The sequence below is a fragment of the Rhagoletis pomonella genome, unplaced genomic scaffold (genome assembly GCF_013731165.1).
Source record: "Rhagoletis pomonella isolate Grant_MI unplaced genomic scaffold, Rhpom_1.0 Rhpom_scaffold_00014, whole genome shotgun sequence".
Classification (NCBI taxonomy): domain Eukaryota; kingdom Metazoa; phylum Arthropoda; class Insecta; order Diptera; family Tephritidae; genus Rhagoletis; species Rhagoletis pomonella.
The window spans coordinates 13599427-13624077 of NW_023458568.1; the positions used below are offsets into that span (position 1 = coordinate 13599427).

A 24651-nucleotide genomic window follows, 5' to 3' on the forward strand; every position below is an offset into this window, starting at 1 on the left:
TAATAACGCCAAGGAATTAAAGAATACTTTTCCTATAACTTTGTTTTTTTTGTGGTCGGGATTTTTAGCCAGCAAAATTTGTTACACACATTGCTAGGCAGGGAAACATGATGCAAATATCCAACTACTTTTGAAGCACGAGTGTTATTCAACGGATTATTCTCGGAAAAGCACAATGCTATGAATAGAATCCGAAACGAGCTGAATTGCAAAGCGTACCTTTGAAGAGATCCACTCCCCTTCCAAACTTTAAAGGGCCATTCACATACAACTTTCCTTGCTTTGCTTGACAGTTCAAACTTTGACAACAAAGCGTGAAACGCAGAAGGTATGCTACAATAAACGCTTTGACTGCTTTTGCTTCTTCTTTTCCTCCTTGCTTCGAATAGAAAAAAAAAGTTATAGCCGCTTTTGTGAGCAAAGGGCTGAGACACGCTAGAATGTATGTAATAGATTTAAATTTAAGTTGCTCTTGTTACCGACCAATGACATGCTAAATAACGGGTGATTTTTTAAGAGCTTGATACCTTTTTTTTTAAAAAAAACGCATAAAATTTGCAAAATCTCATCGGTTCTTTATTTGAAACGTTAGATTGGTCCATGACATTTACTTTTTGAAGATAATTTCATTTAAATGTTGACCGCGGCTGCGTCTTAGGTGGTCCATTCGGAAAGTCCAATTTTGGGCAACTTTTTCGAGCATTTCGGCCGGAATAGCCCGAATTTCTTCGGAAATGTTGTCTTCCAAAGCTGGAATAGTTGCTGGCTTATTTCTGTAGACTTTAGACTTGACGTAGCCCCACAAAAAATAGTCTAAAGGCGTCAAATCGCATGATTTTGCTTATTTACGAAGCCATTCAACCAGAAATGAGCCTCATCGCTGAACAAAATTTGTCGATAAAAAAGCGGATTTTCTGCCAACTTTTCACACATTCAACACATTTCGAACCGAACACTGATTTTGGTAATAAAATTCAATGATTTGCAAGCGTTGCTCGTTAGTAAGTCTATTCATGATGAAATGTCAAAGCATACTGAGCATCTTTCTCTTTGACACCATGTCTGAAATCCCACGTGATCTGTCAAATACTAATGCATGAAAATCCTAACCTCAAAAAAATCACCCGTTAGTACAATGGTACATTATTACCTGCTCCTGACATTATTTTATGTTACTTACCGGAATTAGTGAAAGTGGATTTTGTGAAATTGGACCCTTCGAACATTGTGTTATTAATACTATGACAGAGAACACGCAGTGTACGTCGCATGAATATGCGGATATTCACCTAATTTACGGTGAAGGTTGCTGTAATGCCAGAGCTGCTCAAAGACTCTATGCATAGCGATACCCAAATCGTCCGCATCCGGGTCGTGAAGTATTCCCCCGCACCCATAGAGAAATATCTGAAGGTAAGTAATTTTTACACCTTTCTTGTTTGAAGCCATTCTTCTTTTAACTATCATTTTTAACTTTTTTAAGGTCGCATACCTGGAAGGCGTGGCGGCGAGACAGGACGTCCTGCAACGGTAGATGTTAAAGTTGTGTTAGAGGAAGTGGAACTAGGTCCATCGACTTCAGGGAGAATGATGGAAAGACGGACTAGAATACCAAAAACTACAGTTCACAAAGCTTTGAAATACCATCCCTAGCACATTCAACATGTTCAGGCTCTACAAGAGAGAGATTACCTGTCGAGGGTTAGATTTTGCAGTGAAATGTTGGGAATGCATGAATCAGCCCCAACTTTTTTAATAAAATAATTTCGAGCGATGAATCATCATGCAAACGTGATGGTTATTTTAATTTACCTAACCTTCACAGTTGGCAGATAGACAATCCGCACGAAATGAGATAAGATCTTTCACAGTACCATTACAAAATAAATTTATGGTGCGGTATTTTTAATTGTCAGATATTGGGACCTGTGAAACTGCCGCCAACGCTCAACTCCCACAGTTGTTTAAAGTTCCTTCAGGAACGGGTTCCAACTCTTTAAGAAGATGTACCCTTAAGCCTGCGGCGAAGACTATGGCTGCAAAATGACGGATGCCCTGCTCACTATGGGCGTGAAGTAAGAGCTCATTTAGACGAAACTTATCCTCGCCGATGGATTGGACGATACGGGCCAATCACGTAGCCTGCTCGATCGCCAGACCTGAATCCATTCGATTTTTTCTACTGGGGCTGTCTTAAGGACAAAATTTATTCAAAAATAATTCAAAACGAAGAGCATTTGCCGGAACAAATAAATGGAGCTGCTGCTGAGATAGCCCAATTGAGTTTAAGATCTCTATAAGCGTACTTTCTTAAAAGGTGCCGAGCTTGTATTAGAGTAGAAGGTCGCCAATTTGAGCATATTTTATCAATAAATGAATAATTTTTTCTGCAAACAACTCATGTATGTTTTATTTCACGTGAACCCATCCTTCACAAAAAATATTGATAGATATAGCCCTTGTTATTGACTCTAGTCCGAATACCGGTACGTAACATAAAATAATGTCAGGAGCATGTAAGAATGTACCTTTGTACTATTTAGCATGTCATTGGTCAGTAATAAGAGCAACTTAAATTTAAATCTATTAAATACATTATAGCGTGTCTCAGTCCTTTACCCACAAAAGCGGCTATAACTTTTTTTTTCCTATTCGAAATAGTAAGAGTGGTACCTTTCTGAAATATTTATTAAATGAGCAATTTTTTTATGTAATATAAAATTATAGCTCAGTACATTTTTTTCACCAGAGATAGTCAAAGTTGGGAAAGAAAATATCAAAAAGTTAAAAATCCCGAAATAGTCCTAATTTTATGATGGTTCCTTAATATATTTTAACTACATTGCATTTGAGTATGGAGAAGCAACTATCTGGAAGTATTTTACATACAAAATTTACTAAGTATAGCCTGGTTTGTAGATGCAGTTAAAGAAAATACATGAAACGGCACGATTTTTTTTTTAATTCAAAAAAAGTTAACTAATTCAAAAACGGTGACACTTTTACCTGAAAAATTTTTGCTTATCAGGGAGCTCATATGCCGTGTAACTGTGGTCAAGAAGTTGATCGTGCTGAGCAGAAGAAGGTACAGTGTGCAAAATGTAAGGAGATTTTTCATTTGGAGTGTGTGGGTATGTTCCTGGCAGACCTTGAGTTTTTGCTTTCTCCTTTGACGCCGTTCTTCTGCAAGTCATGCTCCGAAAAGAGGCGTACTTCAATCCGCTCTCCTCCTCCACCTGCCCTGGACATCGAAACAAACCAAGTAAAGCAAATGACTACCTCACAATTGGTGCTTAACGAAATAACCGCTCTTAGAGAGGAAAACGCTCGTATCGCTGCTGCTGTAATCTCTCTGCGCGAAGATAACAAATCACTTGTTAAGCAAACAGTATCTCGGCAGGCTGAGGTTCGCTCTTTGAAAAAATTGCTTCGTCTTGATCATATTTCGGTATTTCTTTTAATGTCCTGTATTTGTCCCGTATTCGGCAGCTCATTAAAATGACATGCCTAGGAACGAGTTTTATGTGATGTTGGTATTTAATCGTGATTTTCTCCATAAACAATTATTATTTTCTAATCTGAATGCCTGTTTCGATTCGAGGAATACATACGGTGACCAAAATGTAAATTAGGACCCAACCTTTTAGCAAAGTCTGGCTAGTTTTTCTTAATTTATTTAATGATTATTATTATTTTTTCTTCGAAAGTAAAGTTCTTTTCTTAACAAAACCCATATAAAACTGTTTAGGTGCGACTGCTAACACCAGGCGCCTAAATTCCTGCTATGTGCTGCTGCATGTCCAAAAATCTCCTTCATTAAATTAATGAAATTTTCGCACATGCAATTCTCTACTGTCATGTAATACAACTTTCCTTAGTTATAATTTAATGGGAGTTCAAGGTATGCTCGGCCTAGTCTGATGCATCCTCAGGACAACTATCCGGAGAATTTTGCGGACTCTGCATGACTTACTGACTAACCAGAATGTAGTACCACAGCCACAAGCTATTTCGCTAGCTACATCAGCTACATGAGCAATAGAACACCAAAACTACAGCTACATAATGTGGGAAGTTTAGAGCATTTAGAATATTTTAACTTTTGGCAGCTCTTGCTACAAACCACAGCCTCACCATTCTGGTTAGCCAGTTACAATCTTGCAGAGGTGGTAAAAGAACTTCACCATTGGCCAAGAATGATAGAATACAAGATTGCGCCAATGAGAGAGGATTTTTGAGCGTGATTTTTGCGTGACGTCATCTTGGTGCGAGGGAGAAATACCAAAACGCATATAAAAATATGTAAACAATGCAGAAAAATGTGTTAATTTTAATATTATATGGCCCAATTTTGCAGGAATCAAAAAAAAAAATCATAATTTTGGACATGTAGCCCTTTAGGTAAGTACGTAGTGTCAAATCTTCCTTCTCGCTCTTATTACTTCACCTGGTATTATTCCACCATGATTTATTTCTGAGCCATGGTGTAATAATGTTGTCAGTAACTTAACCTCACTTTTTCGGTCACGCATTTTAAAGTAGTAGGAAAAGTACCAATTATTTACTACTTTTAATCCGTTCGTGCATACTATTTCAAAGTAAATGTAGAAAAATGTTTAATTACAGGCTTATAAGCCTGAATATATGTTTGTATCGTCCATATATATATATATATGTTTATATCCGCATCCGCATTCGCATCCGCGGATGTCTAACAGCTAACATCCGCGGATGCGGATGCGAATGGGGATGTCAAGTATTTTCCAGAAACAATTAGAATCTAGCATAATGGTGGGTGTTGGGTGGGATCGTTGTTTAAACAGCGCTTACAAGCCAAACCAGATGTGTCAGGTTTTTCTAAAGCTTTTTAAAAAGAATTCTTCATTCTCAATTCTTTGGCTGTTTCAGAATTTGGGGAATTTGTAACTTCATCAGCGATTTTAGATTTTAGATTTTGTAATTAATTTTTAATACTTTCTTCTGCGACTGGTTTGAAAAATGTGTGCTTATAGCGAGCTAAATAGGTGGATATGCAAAATAAACTATTATTTTCCAGGAATGAAAATTTTGAACAAATATCTGTTTTTAAAGTCTTATACGCATTTTTTAACTGCCTTGGAAACGTACGGAAAATCTTTTTTATTTATTCGGAATGTTGCGAAAATCCGTCTACTGCTAGAAACACAAAATAAAAAACAGAACTTTTGCAACGATTCGTATGAATAGAAAAGATTTTCCGTACGTTTCAAAGGCAGTTAAAAAATGCGTATAATTTTCGTCACGAAATTGATATCATAAATTTTGTGTTTCTAGTGCAGCTTTCGTCACTCGAAAATTTTACCTCAGAGAGGTGTTTTATTTTAAAAACTCTACTAGGTTATTTTTTGTCAATGCTATGAGAGTGTGAAACTCTATTCCTGCCACTATTAGGAGCAAAATCAACAAAAGCAACTACAAGAATGTATTATATAATTACGTCTCTAACACTTGATTACCCATCTCAAATTCACTAAGTTCTGTGCTGACCTGCTCTGCGTGATTTTTAAGTTGTACCTGTTTTTTAAATTTGTTTGTTTTTCCTTCTGGATTTGTTTTGTTTGTTTAATATCTCTATTGCATTGTTTAATTTATAATTTTTGTTGTTATACCACCCTGTTGCACTAAAAAAGATGTTTGTAAATCTTATTGTACTAATGCTTAAAATTGAAATAAATTGAATAAATTGAAAAAATATATTTTTTCTCGGGTTCAAAATTATCCTATCTTTTAAGTTGGAACCAACAATACACACCCACAAAATTTCGATGAAAAAAAAATATCTTTCCTCGGGTTCACAACTATGCTATCTTTGGAAAATAAAATACACACCCACAAAATTTCATTGAAATCGGTTAAGCGGTTTCGGAGATTAGCGTAAACGAACACAGTGACACGGGATTTTTATATATTAAGATAAGCACGCACAGAAAAAATTTCGATGAAAAAAAAATACTTTCTGTCGAATTCAAAACTATCATATCTTTTAAGTTGGAACCAACAATACACACCCACAAAATTTCAATGAATCGGACTTTTATCCTTTAAGATAAGCACGCTGAGTGGAGCATAAAAAAAATTTTGATGAAAAAGAAAATATTTTTTCTCGAATTCAAAACTATCCTATCTTTTAAGTTGGGGCCAACAATACACACCCACAAAATTTCAATGAAATCGGTGAAGCGGTTTCGGCGATTAGAGTAAACGAACACAGTGACACAGGATTTTTATATATTACTAGCCAATGCCCGCTTACATCGCGGCGCCTAATAAGAGCTTTTGCGTTGGCCAATGCAAAACAGCGTTTAAAAACAAAATTAGTCTGTAAAGTCAAAATTTTTGATTTAAGTTGAAACCACTAAGGCGCAGTATCCTCCTCACACATAGGCCAATAATAGTAACGCTGTGATACCATATGGAATACCAATCCCTTTCGGTGTCATGAGCTTTACATCTTTATTATAACCGCAAAGGTTTTTATAGCATAAACGCTATGGTAGTAAGTTCAATATAACTGCATGACTCTATGATCATTGAATTAACTACATATTCTTTCAATTCAGATTTCTGACCACAAAATGCGAATACGGTTTATTGATGCTAGATATCCCGGTGCTAGTCATGATGCGCATATATGGGGTATCAGTGAAGCGAAGGCCATAATGCAGCGAAGTTATTTAAGTGGCGAACGAAATACTTAGCTTTTGGGTACAAATTTAATAAGAGATGTGAAATTATTTTTACTACTTGCATTTTTTAGGCGACGCTGGATATGCATTGGAACCGTACCTAATGACCCCATTTCGAGCTTCAACGAACAATACTCCACAGAGCAACTACAACTCAGTGCACGCTAAAGCAAGGAATATAGTGGAACGAACATTCGGAGTACTGAAAAATCGGTTCCGTTACCTATTAAATGCTCGTCAATTGCACTACGACCCCCATAAGGCAACTGTCATTGCAAATGTATGTGCAGCTTTGCATAACATTTGCATAGAATACGGCGCACCAAATCCTATAATGGAGTCTCCTCCTTCAGACCCACTAGCAAATTTGAATGAAAGTGACGTAGACATTGAAAATTAAAATCAATTGGCTGCAAGTATTCGAATGCAAATTATGAATTCACTTAACCAATGACGTAGCGATGGCTTAAGTTCTCCTAATTTAACTAAACTAGTCAGCTTTAAAAATGTGAATAAAACTAAAATGGCTTTGTTTATGTGCGCATTTTTTTACATATTGCAGAGCTAACGTACATTTTCAAAGTAAAAACACATGCGCTTGTGATCAGCTAATTAAGTCATCAACGTTTTGATCAATTTTGACGATTTTTAAAAGTCTAGCTGATTATGCAACAAATCTATATTCAAACTTTGTGCAAAAATTATAAAAAATCTGCAACGTTTCAGCTAAATTTTCAACTTTTTCGGATTTTTTGAATTTTTTTGAGTATGCAGTTTAAATGCTCATTACATTCTAGGGCAATAGTGCGCAAGTTTTAAGTTGCTAAAGAATCGCGTTGATTTTTAATAATTTTTTTTCCGACTGCGTGACGCATTTTTTTCCATACAAAAAAAAATTTCCAATGTTTAGGTCCGCGACCTAAATATATTGCACCACCCTAATACGCGTTTTGTCACTTGATGTAAGAGCACACAAACACATATATAAGTTACGGCTAACTTTCCAGCCGCTAACAATAAGCCCCACTGTACGGTAACTTAGTTGAGGGGAAACTTAACGAAAGATACTGTGCGGTGGGCTACATCCCTTTTCGTTTGTTAGCAATTTTTTCACTTCTTAGAAGACAGCAAGGAGAGGGTGCTGTTCATGCAACAACAAAAGTAAACGACTTTCACGACATTCTCGATCGATTTTCTGATTTGTCACGGGCTTTGAGATTTATATCTTATATTATGAGATTCTATCAAAGACTCAATCCCAAAACAAAATCTTCCTTTAAAGCGGAGTCTCGTTCAATTTCGTCCTACGAATTAAAACAACGACCCAACGCTTAATAACAATTTTTCAAAAACAATATTACAGCGAAGAATATATAAGGTTAAAACCTGGAAAATCCATCGACGGAAAAAGTGAAATCCTGCCTCTTAACGCGTTCATCGACCAAGATGAGATTCTGAGGGCTGGTGGTCGTCTGAGCGCATCTTGCGATCTGTCCTACAATGAATTGTGATGTGCTGAGTCGATACATTGAAGTATTGATCGATACTCGGTACCGATTTAAAAAGTATCCAATACTTTCGATACTCGGTACCGAAACGTTTGGGCTTCAAATTAGAACTCATGTAGACCAAAAATAAAAACGGTTTAGGGGAGGCTAGCCTATCAAAAGAAAGTGTAGGGGCTAATAGAGGTTTTAATTTCCATTTTCCATAGCCACAATGCAGAGAAACTCTTCTTTATTTGAAACATTTTTTTCTAAATAAATCGGACGATGATCTTTGTAAGCCTGAAAGACTTCCTTCACCCGTGAAAGCATTTTTCGTAAATTTTAGATCTATGAAGGTGGAAACTGATAAAACGGTATTTTACTGTTGCACAGTAAAATCGGTGGTTTCCACATTGCTTAGTACAAACTGTTCAACTATTCGGAAAGTATCGTCTTACACGTACTTATTGTGAATCATATTCATAGTAGAAGTATGGTCGATGCTACTTTTTTGACAGACATTCTGTTGAAAATTATATCAAAAAGCTGCAAAGCTGTATTGAATCGGTATTGGGTACCGAAGAGGAAGTATTGGGCACCGAAATCTTTCTGAAGTATTGGGTACCGGTAGTTCAGCACATCACTAACAATGAACGTCATCCTATCATTCTTCCGTATGGTTGTATGTTGTCCCGTCTCTTTGTCCAGTTTATCCATAACATTTCCGTGCACGGAGAGAACCAGCTGATGCTGCGACTCATCCGATCGCAGTACTGGATTCCCAGGGTAAAAAACTTGATACGGTCCGTCATACATAAATGCAAGGTCTGCACGATCCACAAGAAACGGTCGCAAACTCAACTTATTGGAATTCTTCCCAAAGAACGCACCACCTTTTCCCGTGCATTCACAAACACGGGAGTGGATTTCGCCGGCCCGTTCGACATCAAGTCCTACCGGGGCAGAGGATGTCGCATGTCAAAAGGCTACGTTTGTCTTTTCGTCTGCTTCTCGACGAAAGCCATTCACCTTGAAGCTACCAGCGACCTTAGCACCGCGTCCTTTCTAGCCGCTTTCGCAAGATTTGTTGCTAGACGAGGATGTCCAAAAAATGTTTACTCCGACAATGGTACTAACTTTGTCGGAGCCTCACGATCTTTACGAGCGGAATTTAAAGCATTTTTAGTTGAGGCACGCAATAGCACCCTCACTAAATACAGCCATCAAACCTTAAGGTGGCATTTCATACCCGCTGCGGCCCCTCACATGGGCGGTTTGTGGGAAGCTGGGGTGAAAAGTTTCAAAACCCACTTTAAAAAGGTTGCGTCCGACCACAAATATACTTTTGAAGAGTTCAGCACACTCTTATGCCGTATTGAGTCTTGTCTCAACTCACGACCACTAAGCCCCTCTTCAAACGAACCGTCGGACCTGGAGCCGCTTACCCCAGGTCATTTCCTAGTCGGCGGGCATCTTCTTGCCCCACCCGAAATCGATGTAAACGAAAGTCCTGCCCCAATCGTAAATCGATGGCAGAAACTGAAGGCCCTACACCAGACATTCTGTAGGAGATGGAACAATGAATACCTCACCGAAATGCAGAAACGCATCAAGTGGAAACATCCACAAAACAACTTAAAGCTAGGAGACCTTGTCGTCGTTAAAGAGGAAAACCTGCCACCAAACGAATGGAGATTGGGGAGAATAGTCAAGCTACACCCAGGTTCCGACAACCGAGTAAGAGTAGTCGACATCGAAACAGCTAAGGGAGAAATCAGAAGGCAAATTGCAAAATTGGTCCTACTTCCGCCCTACAACGAAAATAGCACCACCTCGCAGTAAACTTCTTACCTAACTCTATTACACTTTACAAAACCTAGCTAATCCAATTCTCTCCACCCTACATAATGCAACATCTCAAATAGCAAACAATCCAGCACAGAAAGATCCTTATTTGTAGTCTAAGCAATAGACAAGTGTATATAAGAAAAAAACCCATAGCTTTCTAAATTCTAGGTGAGAAATGTCGTTTTCGGTTATTACTCGGTCCAAAATGAATAAATACTGCACTCGTCTACCGGATGTAGTGAAACAAGAAAGCTTCAAGAGTACACTGAACATTTATGATATGGCCTCATTTTAAACCACGGGCATACTTGCCCATTATTAGTGTGGTTTTATGAGTCTGCATTTGCGTACACATATACATTTCTCTATAGTGCTTTCCATACAGACAAATTATACTATTCCACACTAATGTAAGTAGGGAATGTCAGGACCCCTTTTCAGCGGTGTATTTAATTATTTATTTTTACCTTTATATTTTATCTTTATTTATTTTTTATTCAAATCAAATAAACATTAATGGCACCATACATAAATAGCTAGGCACAAACAAATGTACATACACCCCGCAAACATATTCTGAGCGTTCAGAATATATGAGTCCGAAGGGAGTCCTAGGTAGGTAAGAAATATGAGTTTCAAAAACCAAAATTTTTTTACTCTTATATGAATCTTTTAGGACTCATATATGATCCAAGTTATGAGCCAGCACCTTGTGCCAATATAAAAACAATAAAGATGTGAAATTTATATCCAAACTTGTTTATACAGAAATTGAAAATAATTAGAAAACAATAAATGAACAAAATTTAGCTGTAGCTGCTGCTATTGCATGCATGTTGGAATGTGTATATGCACGTAAGTATGTATGCATGTTATTTGAAAGGAATTTTCGCTGAATGCTTTTGCAAATAAAGTGCGTTCAATAAGACTCAAAGAACAACCTAAAATAAGAGTCCGAATTTAGTAATTTATGAGGCTGATTAGAGGCTCGAAAAGAGTCTGAAATGATTCATATATGAGGCCAATAATTGTTTTAAAAGAGTCCAAAATGAGCCGTATATTAGGCCAATAAGAGTCCAATGTGACTCATATTGAGGCTAATTTGTTGTATGAATTTAAGCTCATATAAGTCGACCTTCGGAGAAAGGGAAACACCCTCATATCGGACTCTTAAATGAGCTCATTATGAGCATAATGGCTCCGAAATAGGACTCCTTAAAGACTCATTTATGACTCCAAATGTTTGCTGGGCAGGAAGTATGTTTTTTATAGTATGCGAATGCAAATGTAGTCAAGTAGTAAAGTAAATGTTAAAAATGCATCTTGCTTTTGTAACAACCTTCAAATGCGTTACAATCAGCGTACAAAATTTCGTCGTAATTTATTAGGGTGGGTGCTAAAGTTACGATGTACACACATATTTTCGCTCCTTTAATTGATTTATTAGCGGTTAAACTCAAATATATTTAATGGCAATTTAAATGCATATTGAAATTCATTTGCAATGCTAACATTAATTTAAGATTCGCATAAACTTTAAATAGAAAAAGCCCGTCTAAGAAGAATGCAACAAAGCATTTGGTTTAGCCCTTCTTGGGTAAGCCTTCTCGAATGTCTTTACTTAAGGCCCACACTTGCTATTAGTACAGTAAAGAACTCCCTATCAAGTCGTGTAAGAAACAAATAGTTACGACTTACCCGCACTGACCCTGGGGTCATACTTGAAAGATGCAACAATTGTGGTTTGTCATATCATAAGAGCGCTGCTGCTGTAGGAGCTGGTGGTGCTCATCCTGCCATGATTGCCTCGATGTGTTTTAGCATGAACTAGATTTTCATCCGCTGCTGTGGGCCAGACATAGCTTAGGGAAAAAGGACGAATTGGGCGGCTGACGCATATGCAATAATCAAAACCTAAAAGATATGATATCTTAAATCACGGTAACTTCAAGTATAGAGGTAATTTTTTTCACAAACAAACATGGAGTTAGTTACCCTCTTAGTAGTGAGATGTTAGCTACTTCTACCATGCTGTCTTTTAAAATGTGACACGTTTCAATAATGAACAAATCTACTAATGATGAATTAAAAAAAAAAAAATAATAAATTTAAACCTCTCAAGATAAGTATAGCCTTGTTGAATGTATTTATGTATACACAGTTGCTAATTTAGCATTTTTTTTTTTGTTGAATTCAAGATCATTACAACCTGCCTTACCTCTATGCATATTATTTGTTAAGCTAACCCAGATTGTCAAATTGTTGACTTACCTGTCGTGGTTGCCGTTGTTACGGCATACAAATTCCCCAAAGAGCGTTTGGAGAACGATGCTGTAATTAAGGTATCTGTGCTCAGCACCGTTGTTGGATCGTCCAGATCTGTACCTGGCAGGACGTAACGATTCTTGTGGTGTCATATGTGAAATGCGAGTGAAGGTATATTAATATCCAACAATGACCATTCGCGATTACATGGAATACTGCGGAAAATCTTAAAAACGCATCGCTTATCAAAGCGACGATGGGGATGAAGGCTGTGAAATTGAAGGCCATTTTCACTGGTTACGGTATCTGGTTTCCGACTGGCTCAATCTTTCTTCGCAAGGTGATGCAAAACTAATTTGTTGAACGTGGTTAGCAAGGCCACCCTTTCTTGATCTAAGATATAACAATGAACTGTAGCAAAAATGATTTCGACACAAGCCAATCTATTATTATTATTAATGAGTAAATCAATTTATACGATTTCTCGGCAGGTCCGACTTTATCTTTCCCCGTATCGACTAATTGTAAGATGAAGTACTTCAACTGCACCATTTCGTCCATAAACGCAGGCTCAATTTCCTCTGAATAATGTTAACTAAACTTTGTACAAGCTTCTTTAATATCATCGTCGGATTACGTCAAGAAATCTGCTATAAATCCAAACGCAGAATTAAAGAAGGCATTTGCGATATACTAGTGGAACGTAGTCGCTCTCTATTACAAACGTAGTTATTTACCAAAATTCTATTGGGAAGCGAATCTAATCAGCCGGACCCTAAAACACCAACATACAATTTGTAATAACCTATAAATGAAACTGGCAGCCCGTCACAAGGCCTTCATCGTTTTGACCAACTATAAAACAATTCTTGTTCTGGGCCAACGCCCCTAGATATACGGCAGAATGTCGGTGTAAAAACACAACGTCACAATGTGAAAAATCCCTAAGATACTGGATTGGTTGAACTCTTTCCGATAGACCCAGTAGCGCACAAGTGGCCTTCAAATGATATATGGCTGGTTTACATTCACCCCACCCTCGCGCTTGGCATACCAGCTTTGTGCTAATAATGCAACCAATACCGTCAGCAACTTGATGTGAAATCATATTTCACACCTACAAAAGTGCCCAACAAAATGTGTCTTAATTGCGCAACTCTGGCACTTACATATATGTGTAATGTGCTATTGTTCCGTATAGTGAAAAATTCTAAATTGGCCGAAATCTGTTTCCTCTGTATGGGGAAAATAGTCATGCCTCGGTATATGAAGGGCGCTAAGAGGCTCCCTTCGCTGAGTTCTCAGTGTACCTATGCCGGTGTCGGGGAGTTTTTTTTTAACCAGCTTGGTTTGTGTGTAGGAATTCCTTGAGCTTGGTTCGGAGAAGCGAAATATTCACCCAAAGCGAAGAATTCTGTAAATAAAATTGGAAAAAAACCATCAAAATTCAATGTATTAAGGAAATACGTCACACCTTAAATATACTTACACGTTTTGCAGTTGTTACTCCTCGTGGTAAACGTGTGAATGATATTTTTTTTTCATTCAGGAAATTGTAATATGCGCTGGGAAATACAAGTGTCAATTAAAAGTCTCCACCTAAAGACCTAAACTGCATTTTGTATTAGCGCCATCTGCCTTTCATGAGTGGTGACTAAAAATATCCGTATTCAAAGCGTTCATGCAAATGTGAGCACGACTGTTAATTATCCAAAAGGGAATATTCGCTAATTAATTAATACATTTTTTGTGATTGGTGTCTAAACTAAATTACCCATATCCCACAACTTGACGTGCTTAATAGAATTTTAGGTTCATTGGTAGTGTATTTGCTCACCGTTTAGCCAAGCCCATAACCTTTATCAGAAAATTTTCTCTTCTCCATAATTAGTACATTTTACGATATTGGCGAATTATTCAGCCAGTATACACTGTGTGACATCTAACTAGCGCCGAATTAAAAAAAAAATGTATATCTGAAATAGTTATAATTTTTGCAAGTTAAGCGAATAAAAATATAAAATGGACATCTCTCAATGCTCATATACTATATATTTATATGCATATTATGTTTAAAAAAAAAAGTACCACTGCGTCGTAGAATAAGGTCACGCGCTCCACCCATTTAAAATATTACCACGTCTACACGTAGAATTTTATAAGCCTTCGCATGAGACTATATATAGACGGATACTATATTTAGAGTCAAATCTGCATATATTTACAATAACGAAAACATATATTCGCCACTTGCCACCCAACCCAAAACTAATAGTACGTAACTTTTTACAACTACGGGCATAACTACGAGACTCATTTACAGAATTACTCGTTTCTCGGCCAATCGCGCACATGCGGAAGAACGCGCTGATAAATTTACGGTTCTATGCCGGTTATGCGGCATGCGCATGGGATTCGACTATGCCCCCTTTACCGAGGCAAAGCGGTCGAAGCAAGGCTGCGTGCAGTCCTGCTGCATAAATACTGGCCAAACTGCCTCTCGCCGTTCCACGGCCTCGACATGTGCAGCATCAAGGATCGATGCCACCGATGTCGCGAAAAGCACCACACCTCGCTCCATCTCGATGACTGCGAAGACCAAAGGCAACCAGCGAACGTGATCAACGACGGCGAGAGCTCGGACGGGGCACTCTATTAACGTTACGGGACAGACGAAGTCGTGGGCGCAGCAGATCGAAGAGGAGGAGTTGGAGGGGTTAGATAGGATAGACTCTTCCCCACACGAGCGACAAAAGCGCAACTCTGGAACTGGCACACCGAGACCGTTAGACCAGTTTCCGCTCGCCAACGCGTACACACCAAAACTGGCGCGACGCGGAAACTCGACCGGCTTCCGAACGGGCCGCATAGCGCCAAGCGCCATATCAACGCCGATTATTCGTGCGCTTATCCCCATCGCGCCGACCGCAATAGTGCGGATTGAAGCAAGTGGCCGCCTTGATTTGTTCCGCGCAATGATTGACCCTTGCGCACCGAACTCATTGGTTGATTCGGAACTGGTGAGAGATCTCCAACTGGAACGCAACGGATCAGGACGTCTGCAGCGTTGCACGCTCACCATGCGAGGAAGATACGGCAGCTCCGACCGCATTACGACACAAGCAGTCGTGCTGGACCACCATATACGCCTGAGTCCACCGTCGAACCTGGACCCTAAGGTTGCGGCCCCCTTCCAGTACATGCGATTGGCGGATCCGCAATTCTTTCGCGCTTCACCAATACGCCTCACACTAGGCCTCGATTTGCATGCGGAGATGATGGTGAGCGGGACCCCCCCCCTCCCCCCCCGTCTACCGTGGGTGGCCTGCTGGTCCAGGCGACCATATACGGCCTGGTTGTTTCGGGAGCGCAATATAAAATCCGCGCTACATAGTTGAATAACATAAGACTTTCCCCACGAGCGTGTGACGGTTGAGACGCGGCTCTTTTTTTCACAACTTGCTTACCGCAAGGGGGCCGGTGTGTTTAGGTCCGCGACCTAAATATATTGCACCACCCTAATACGCGTTTTGTCACTTGATGTAAGAGCACACAAACACATATATAAGTTACGGCTAACTTTCCAGCCGCTAACAATAAGCCCCACTGTACGGTAACTTAGTTGAGGGGAAACTTAACGTAAGGTACTGTGCGGTGGGCTACATCCCTTTTCGTTTGTTAGCAATTTTTTCACTTCTTAGAAGACAGCAAGGAGATCACGTCAGCTATCACACCACGTTCGGTAAGCCAATTCTTTTGTATCGAAATATTTAAACGCACAGATAACTACAAATAAAACGACCTTTGATTTCAATGTACTAAAACCACTGTGTCTTTTATTTATTCTTATTTTTCGTTACATTAACTGTAACATTATTTGTAGGAAATACCAAATTTCTGATTCATCCACCTTTAGCCAGCCTTCCCCATCTCGAACGGGTGGTCCCAAGCTATTGCATTTCTCAGCTATAGTGTCCCATTCCTTTCTAACATCCAACTTCGCGACGCCTTTATGGAATCCCCTGGCCAATTGCGGATTTTTTTCCTTTTCCTGCACCAACAGGGCGAACTGATTTTGGGTTGTGACTTTTAACTAAAACCAAGAATTTCGAACTTCAAAATACATGCATCTGTGCATGTGCAGCTAAAGAAATTTTACTACTTACCATTTTTTGTTATTTCACAAGAACAAATTTGTCAGCTAAATTAATTTTATTTTCTGTCGTGCACAAAAATTCAAACGAGAAAATTTTACGTTATTTGAGTCGTTGTATGAGTCGAAACGTCAACGGGAATGTCTTTTTGTAATAGATTAAGCCGATGGCTGCGACTCACGAAAACAGGAATGCCATTTTTTTTTCGTCAAACGACTGTCGTTACGACAATCGGAATAGAGGTGAATGTGTACGAATGTAACGTAGCCAGTCAAATAATCGGCCATATTCGAAAGACTGCACTTAATCTCTCTTAATCGTTTTCTGCTCCTGGCCAGCTTTTTAAGCTCTCATCCTCTGATGAATCATTCAACCAGAACTCCGTTGTACTAATTAAATTTTTTTTACCACGTTTTTATAAACTCACTTTCTTTTTTATTTCATTTTAATTTGCACAAATTTACATATGTACATATGTACTATAAGCACGCTATTTTGTTGGCTCGATATACTATTGTGAACAACCTAAACGAGCGAAATTCACAATAGCGCTATTCTTCATCGAATGAGCGCCATAATAACAAATGAAAATTCGTTCGATTAGCACTTTCGACCACAGTCGAAGATCGAATGCAACTCATAATAGGGGCCTTTATTTTTGCACTAATTTTAGGGGGCTGCCAATGTTTAAAAAAACCAATTAAACCAAATTCATCAGTTAATTGAAAAAATTCAGGTGAAGGAGATTTACGAAATTTTACTTTGAAAATACTTTTAAAGAGGATTACCACCGGTTGGAAAAGTCGATTTAGTTAACTTACATTTACACAAGTTATGTGAAATAATAAAATATGAGTGTCAAACGAATAAGTGTTGCGAACTCTTTAGTTTGAGCATTTAAAATAGTTTTGAGGTGCTTGAAGAGGGTTGCCACATGTTAAAAAAGTTAAGTTCAAATAATTTAATAATTTAAATGAATTATTAAAGGATGGGTATCAATCGAAATGAGTTTGCCACATGTTTAGAATATCAGATTCGATTTGAGTTAAAAGAATGTTCACATATAAATATTCTCTCAATCAAAGCTCGTTTTCAATAACCCCGTGTACACAGGCAAATTTCAGGTTATTAGCCGTCAAAGTTGTTGTGCTTGTTATTCTCACATCTCAAGTTATGTTTCTTCTCCGTGCCGCCGTGATCACTTTTTTCTGCTATATTAAGCACTTTAAATATATTTTAACTTAGTATTTTATTAAAAATACCTTTACAAACCTTTTTTCCTTGCTAGCGTCCATTTTTGTTTACTTTTACATTTGGGATTTCTCCTCTTCTTCGCAAAAATAATCGATAAAACTAGGTTGGACACCGAAAAGTTATCGGTTAAATCTGAGATTATTTTATAATTACAGATTAACAAGGGACGAATTTTATATGGCTAATCTCTTTTTCTAATTACAGATTATGGAGTTAAGCTAGAAAATGAGGGTAATCTGCTTATATGTAAACCTAGTATAAGGTAATTTAAATAATTGTAGGAATATGGGTGTCAGACGAAAGAGGTTTAAGAAGGTATTAGTTTGAAAAGATTTTGAAGAGAGTTGCCGCCTCTTTTATAAGGTGGATTTAATTTAACTATGCATGAAGTTACATGAAATATTAAAATATGGTTCGAAAACGGACGTGGTAAGAATTTTTTCGTTTGAACATTTAGAATATTTAAAAGGTGTTTGAAGAGGGTTGCCACCAGTTTAAATTAAAATTATGTAATAAGTTAAATGAATTATTAAAATATCGGGATCAATCGAATGTGTTGAAAAGGCTTTATACTATATTTAAGAGAGTTGTCACTTATTTAGGAAATCGAATTCAAGTTAATTCATCAGTCAATTGAAGTTGTATCACAATGTCAAACGAAAGACACTTAAGAAGATTTTAGTTTGAAAATTTTTTGAAGATGGCTGCCACATGTTTGAAAAGTCGAATTTAGTTAACTTATATTTAAGTTATATAAAATACTTATGAGTTCAATTGAAAGCTTTAGTTACAAAATAATTTTTATTAAAGGCTCCACCTTTTCGAAAAGTTATATCTACATACATATCGTCACCTGAAACGCAAAAAGACGTAACAACATCGTAAATGAAATGGAAAAAGTTGTGACTAATATTCTAATTTTTGTTTCATAAAATGATGTGGTGGGTTGTAATTCGATGAAATCCATCATATAAATCAAAAAGTGAATTTTGAATTTTTTATTAGTTATACATTTTTGTAATTCAACGATGAAGTTTGTTACGTCTTTTTGAATTTCAGGCATTGTATAGGCTTACAAGTATGGAAAGCGCCATTTTGTTTGTTTACATTTGAAAACAGCTGAGGTCACCTGATTTTCAATTCTCTCATTCTCCGCACAGAGTTACATTGAAGTTTCAGAAAAAACTTTAAAATGTAAATTGAGAAATATTTTAGAAACTTGTGTTTTTATTCATTTGAATTCAATAAAAAAGAAATTAAAAATGCGTGCCAAGTCTTGCATTTCCAATAATAACGATAAATTTGTATGTTCCAGGCAATAATTTAAAATATTTGTGAAACTTATCGTTTTGCGCTAAAATACAACAATGTGTGTAAAATTCGTTGTCATTGCTTCTGTTTTGAATATCATATTCGTGCCTGCCGGTGGAAAAAATAGGTAAATTTGCATTTATTTTCAAGAAAACATATGATTTAAAATATATTTCTTTCCAGAGCGACATACGGACAAGTGAGATGATAAATTTGTATGATGAATATCGCGGAATAACTTTTGTATCAAAATTTCTATTCTAATTTGCTTTTGAATTATGATATCAACAGGGATGATTTGGGACGTATTTTTTGAAGGCAATTTTCTTATAAATCTTGAGATTGTTGATTTATTTTAGAATTAAAAAAGGTAGTTTATATTAAAAAATATATTTACACTAGCAGTATGTAAATTACTTTTATTCCGAATTGAAATGATTTTAATGAACATTCATGGTTACCATTAATAGTAGTATGACAGTTAGATCTAAATGCATATTTGACAAGAAAGATAGAATACAAGATTGCGCCGTCCTGCCGGCGATGACATATCTGTACAAAAAGTAATAAAAGTCGAATTGGATGTTGAAAGAAAATGTGAGAATAGCAAATTTTCTTAATAATAATTTTTTCGATAAGGAACGTGTTTTGATTGTGCTAATTTGTAATAGCATTATTCATAAACAATAAAGTAGCTTAGAAAAGGCTTATAAATTGAAAAATGTTTGTAAACGGCAATTTAAAAAGCTTTTTAAAATTTTTATTTTTTATTAATAAGGCAATAAAAATATGTGATTTACAATAACTTTTAACAAAGGAAATACGAAATAAGGTGAAGTGGGTATTAGTGAATTTCAGTGCATTTAAAGTTTCTGAGGTTTCGTTTAACTTTAGATCAGAATTGTCAAAATTGAGAAATTCAAAGTAGCGATACAATAATCATAGAAAAGAAGATTGCGCCCTGCTGTGATGATGAGTAAATTTACCACAATGAGGAAGAATATAACAATTAAGTGAAAAGATTTTGTTTTTACAAATTAAGTGAGCAGTAACGCGTTTCAAGAACGATATTTCAGACAAATCGTTAATGAACAACTATTTTTCCTTCCCGACTGCTTTGGTTTTGGCAAAAAAGCTGATAAGCTCCTGACGGCGATTAAATCATTTCAACCATAAAATAATATTATTTGCAAGAACCATTCCCTAAAATTGTAACTAACTTTTTATTATTTATTAATTCCTTTTTGATATTCAGCAATAACAAGATGGAAAAAAATTATAAACCAAAATTAGTAATATTTTTATGAATGTAGTTATAAAAGTTCACAGAGGAAACGCCGGAAAACAATGTATTGGCAACAACATAAAATTTATGGCAATTTAGATGTCAACAGAATAATAACTACGATAAAAAAGCATGAGAGAAGTGTGCGAGAAACGGTCAACAAATTTCTTATAAAATATTTTGATTTTGGCTGGGTGTAAATGAAAACTCAATGAGTATTAAGGAAAAGAAAAATTTTAAAATAATAAACAGAAAAAGAGATGGGTGCACAAAAACTTTAGTTAAATGTTTTTCCCAAATTCTTAAAAAGTAAGCAAAACGATTTTTTTAATGTTACTTTACATCTATTTTCTTTTTTATGAATAAGGTCATAAGCATGTACCGTTTTTATAAATAAATCTTATAGCAATATGCTATATATTTATTTATACACTTTTTGGCTGGCGAAATATGTAAATTTTCAACTTAATAGAAAAGCGTATTTAACCACATTACTTTTTATTAATATTGAATGGCGCAACACAACAACTCTTTTTGTTGCACGAAACCCTTGAACACGTGCCTGTCATCTATTTCTTCTGTTTCGACATTTCGGTATTTTGCATTTCTTTCATTTTGACGTCATTCGCATTGTCAGATTTTTGAAATTCGTTTTGGTTCGACATTCTGCTATTTCATAATTCTTTCATTCTCATGTTATCCATCTTCCATTTCTTACCTTCCATTGCCGTTCGCATCGTCGAAAGTGCCTGTCAAACACTGCCGCCATCATGCTTTTCAGTTTGGCAGGCACGTCCGCTGTTTGGCAGGCACGTCCGCTGTTAGAAAGAGAATAGACAAAAAGGGGCATAGGATTCCATACTTGTAAGTATATACGATGATTTCAGGTGACGATATATAACTACATAAATATAATATGCAAAGGCAGTTAAGTTGAAGGTCATCAGATCTGCACGGTTCTTTCGAATTTTAGATGTCAAATTAAGGCCTGCTCAAACAGGCGCGGTGCGGTATAGTGCGGTATAATCCCTTACGATACGTGGTAATGATATACGCAAAGGCACTCAAACAGGCGCGGTGCGGTATAGCAAGAAATTAAACGGCACCCTACGCATTCCTCTTTCTAAATTTATATATTATAAATCCGATTTTCGCGATGGACAGCTAAAGCTCTGAGGACGAATTATTGCTATTAGCAGCACTTCTCGATGAAGAAAACAGAAGGTATGAATATGCCTATATCTTTGTTTTATCCTGCAAAGTTCTTAATTTATTATTAAATATTATGAGTCATTTAATCTTCAAAGTTTGAAAAATAAGCAGCTAGTGAATCCTGTGTGTAACTTTCTGTTGAATTGCTTTCTGTTTGCGGGCAACTTTCTTTTTCGTTTTGCTCTACCAAATGATCAATCTCATGTCGCATTATAATTTTGGCGAATTCATGTTTTACTTCCATTTGCCGCTTTAGTGAAAAAGTTTTTATTGTCCTAGAATAGCCAAGAAATATGTGATCGGTGCCATCTAGATCCGTGCGGCTGCGCTTATTTTTTATATGATCAATTATATCTTCAACAGCAGACTGTGAAGTGCTTCCACGTTTTCGCACAGAAGTTGATGTGGATGGTGTTGAGCTGCAACTCGGTTCTTCATCTAATATTTCTTCTTCGGTCGGAATTTCATGAATATTGCTCACTGTTGAAGCAAAAGAAAGAAATGGCTTATAATACTGCATATGCGTTGCCCATTGCCAAGTTTTATATCGCTGTGCGCTTTGACCGGTTTTTGTTGCTGCAATCCTTAAGTGCTTTGCATAGGAGTCTCTCAAATTTTTCCACTTTTTTTCACAGTATCAACTGAAAGTAAAAACATGTTTATTTTCAGATTTTTATCGACTGGGGACAGATTTTCTACAATTGGACACAGTTTCAGAGTCGGGTTCACTACCGGTAGCGCAATCGTGGAAGTAGTTTGCGAAGCAATTTGGTTACGTATGCAGCCCATTTACATGCCTCAGCCAACAGAAGCCATATGGAAAAATTCAGCAGAGCTATTTTACGAAGCATGGCAGTTCCCAAATTGCATAGGAAGTATCGATGGAAGCATGTTACAATAAAGTGCCCAAAAAATACTGGTTCGCAACACTTCTGCTACCTAAAAAAATTTTCGGTGGTTCTTTTAGCTATTGTTGGAGCTGACTATAAGATTTTATGTGTCGACATAGGAGGTTATGGCAAAAATAGCGATGGAGGCATTTTTGAAAAATCCAGCATGGGAAAAAGATTTGAAACCGGAAATTTTTGCATTCCGGAAAGTAAACCTCTACCTGAAGAAACTGAACCGACTCCGTTCGTTTTAGTTGGGGATGAAGCGTTTGCTTTAAAGACCTATCTCATGAAACCTTTTCCTCAGAGGCAAGTAATAAATGATGGACGCAAAAATACATATAACAAAAGATTGTGCAGAGCGAGGCGTGTTGTAGAAAATGCATTTGGGATACTTGCACAAAAATGGCGTGTATACTTTAGACCAATTGAACTAAAGGTTGAAACAACCAACAAAATTATACGAGCAACATGCATTTTACATAATTTTCTTATCACGCATAACAAGGGAAATACACAATATTTTGAGACCATGGAGACACCTGACTCCCAAATTGCAGCTTTCACCAATTTACAAATTGACCCCCGGCGGGGAGTGAACATTGCTTTTCAAACACGAGACAGATTTGTAAATTTTTTCAAAAAATGAAACATCTACAACACAAGTTTTTTTTTTATTGCGCACAAAAATAATAGGTAATGTTTTATACACAACACGTTAAATTACTGACTTACATTCTTCGTTCAGTTCATCACCTAATGTTTTCCAAATTTCATCTTTTTTATGTATATTTCTATATTCAGGATGTTTTAAATCGTATAAAATTGGATAGCATTTTACCAGCTCAATTAAACGCTCCATTTTGTACGTTTTGCGAAAGAATTTAAAATTCCAGTAAATTTACCGTTCATATTTCTGAGCAACATTGCCAGATTTGAAAATATTTTCAATAAACGAAAAAGTTCAACTTTATTTTATTTATTTTGTGAGAAATAAAACCAAAGAATATCACATTTATGCCAACAAATGTATTACAAGCACTTTTAAACTCACGTTTTTTATAATTAAAAATGTAGAATTTATAATCTATAGCACTTTTGTAGATAAAATATGTGGTAGAACTCTAGCTCTAAATTGCAACTCTGCTTACGATATATCTTCTTATACCGCGCGGTGAACGCTGCATGCTGCGGTAGAGTTCTGTACCGCGGTGTACCGCACTTCCAATACCGCGTCTGTTTGAGTGTTCCCATATACCGCCATGGTATTTGATACCGCATATCGTACGGGATTATACCGCACAGTACCGCACCGCGCCTGTTTGAGCAGGCCTTTAAAGCGCTTGGCCAGTAGATGTACAATAATAATGAAGTTACAACACCATGCGAGATCTCTCTTCACTTATAACTTGCTGTCTCCACAGCTTTTATCTTGATAATCAGCCCTATTCTGCATTTCCACTCGAATGGAAATTTTCTCCGTTTGACAACTTTGGTATTCTGCGTTCCGTTTCCTTTCGATCAATTTTCGAAATTTACGATTATACCTATTCTACATTTCGATCGGAGTTCCGTTTATCTAAGTTGCAAATTTGTTGATGTAAAAAAATTAAGTAAAATATACTGTGCATGATTGTAAGTCATCATAATTGAATTTTCTCGAATACGGGCAATACCAAAAATTGGCTCAAATAGTAGCAACCAAAAGAGATATTGCGCGAGTTTTCAAAGAGGAAACACCGGCGTTTTTGTTTTCATTATCTATAAATAATACTGTGAAATGCACTGAATACAATTTATTCTTTGTATATAAAATTAATAGAAGTATGTACATACATACATACATACATACATACATTCATACATACATACATACATACATTCATACATACATAAAAAAAAGTTATGTTGTCGATTTCGAATTTGCTTGGAGCTTTGTTCTTCGCCTCCTCCTGACGGCTTTCAAAATGCAATTCATTTGCGTTCAAATCTTCCACTCTGTAGTAAATGCAAATGTTGTGGAGTGCTCAAACAACGTTTATAATTTCACAGGCTTTGAGCGATGAGTAATACAGTTCATGATGAATTTATGACTCTTCACTCATCTGAGAAAGATCAAACATGTCCCTAAATCTCCGCCTTTCAATTTCCGCATCAGCAATCTGGGACTTGTTCTCCTCTTCAAGCAATAACGCCGCGGCTATGGATTTAATTTTTATA

General features: G+C 36.8%; 1 protein-coding gene across 1 annotated transcript; it reads right to left on the reverse strand.

The window, feature by feature from the left end:
• Nucleotides 1-11592: 11592 nt before the first annotated feature.
• On the reverse strand, nucleotides 11593-12613 carry LOC118749146. Its single transcript, XM_036483914.1, has 3 exons — nucleotides 12533-12613; nucleotides 12332-12464; nucleotides 11593-11974 (listed from the first exon to the last, which is right to left on the reverse strand). Exons 1-3 carry the CDS (start codon nucleotides 12611-12613, stop codon nucleotides 11808-11810), a joined length of 381 nt encoding a protein of 126 aa, XP_036339807.1. The 3' UTR covers nucleotides 11593-11807.
• Nucleotides 12614-24651: the final 12038 nt, after the last annotated feature.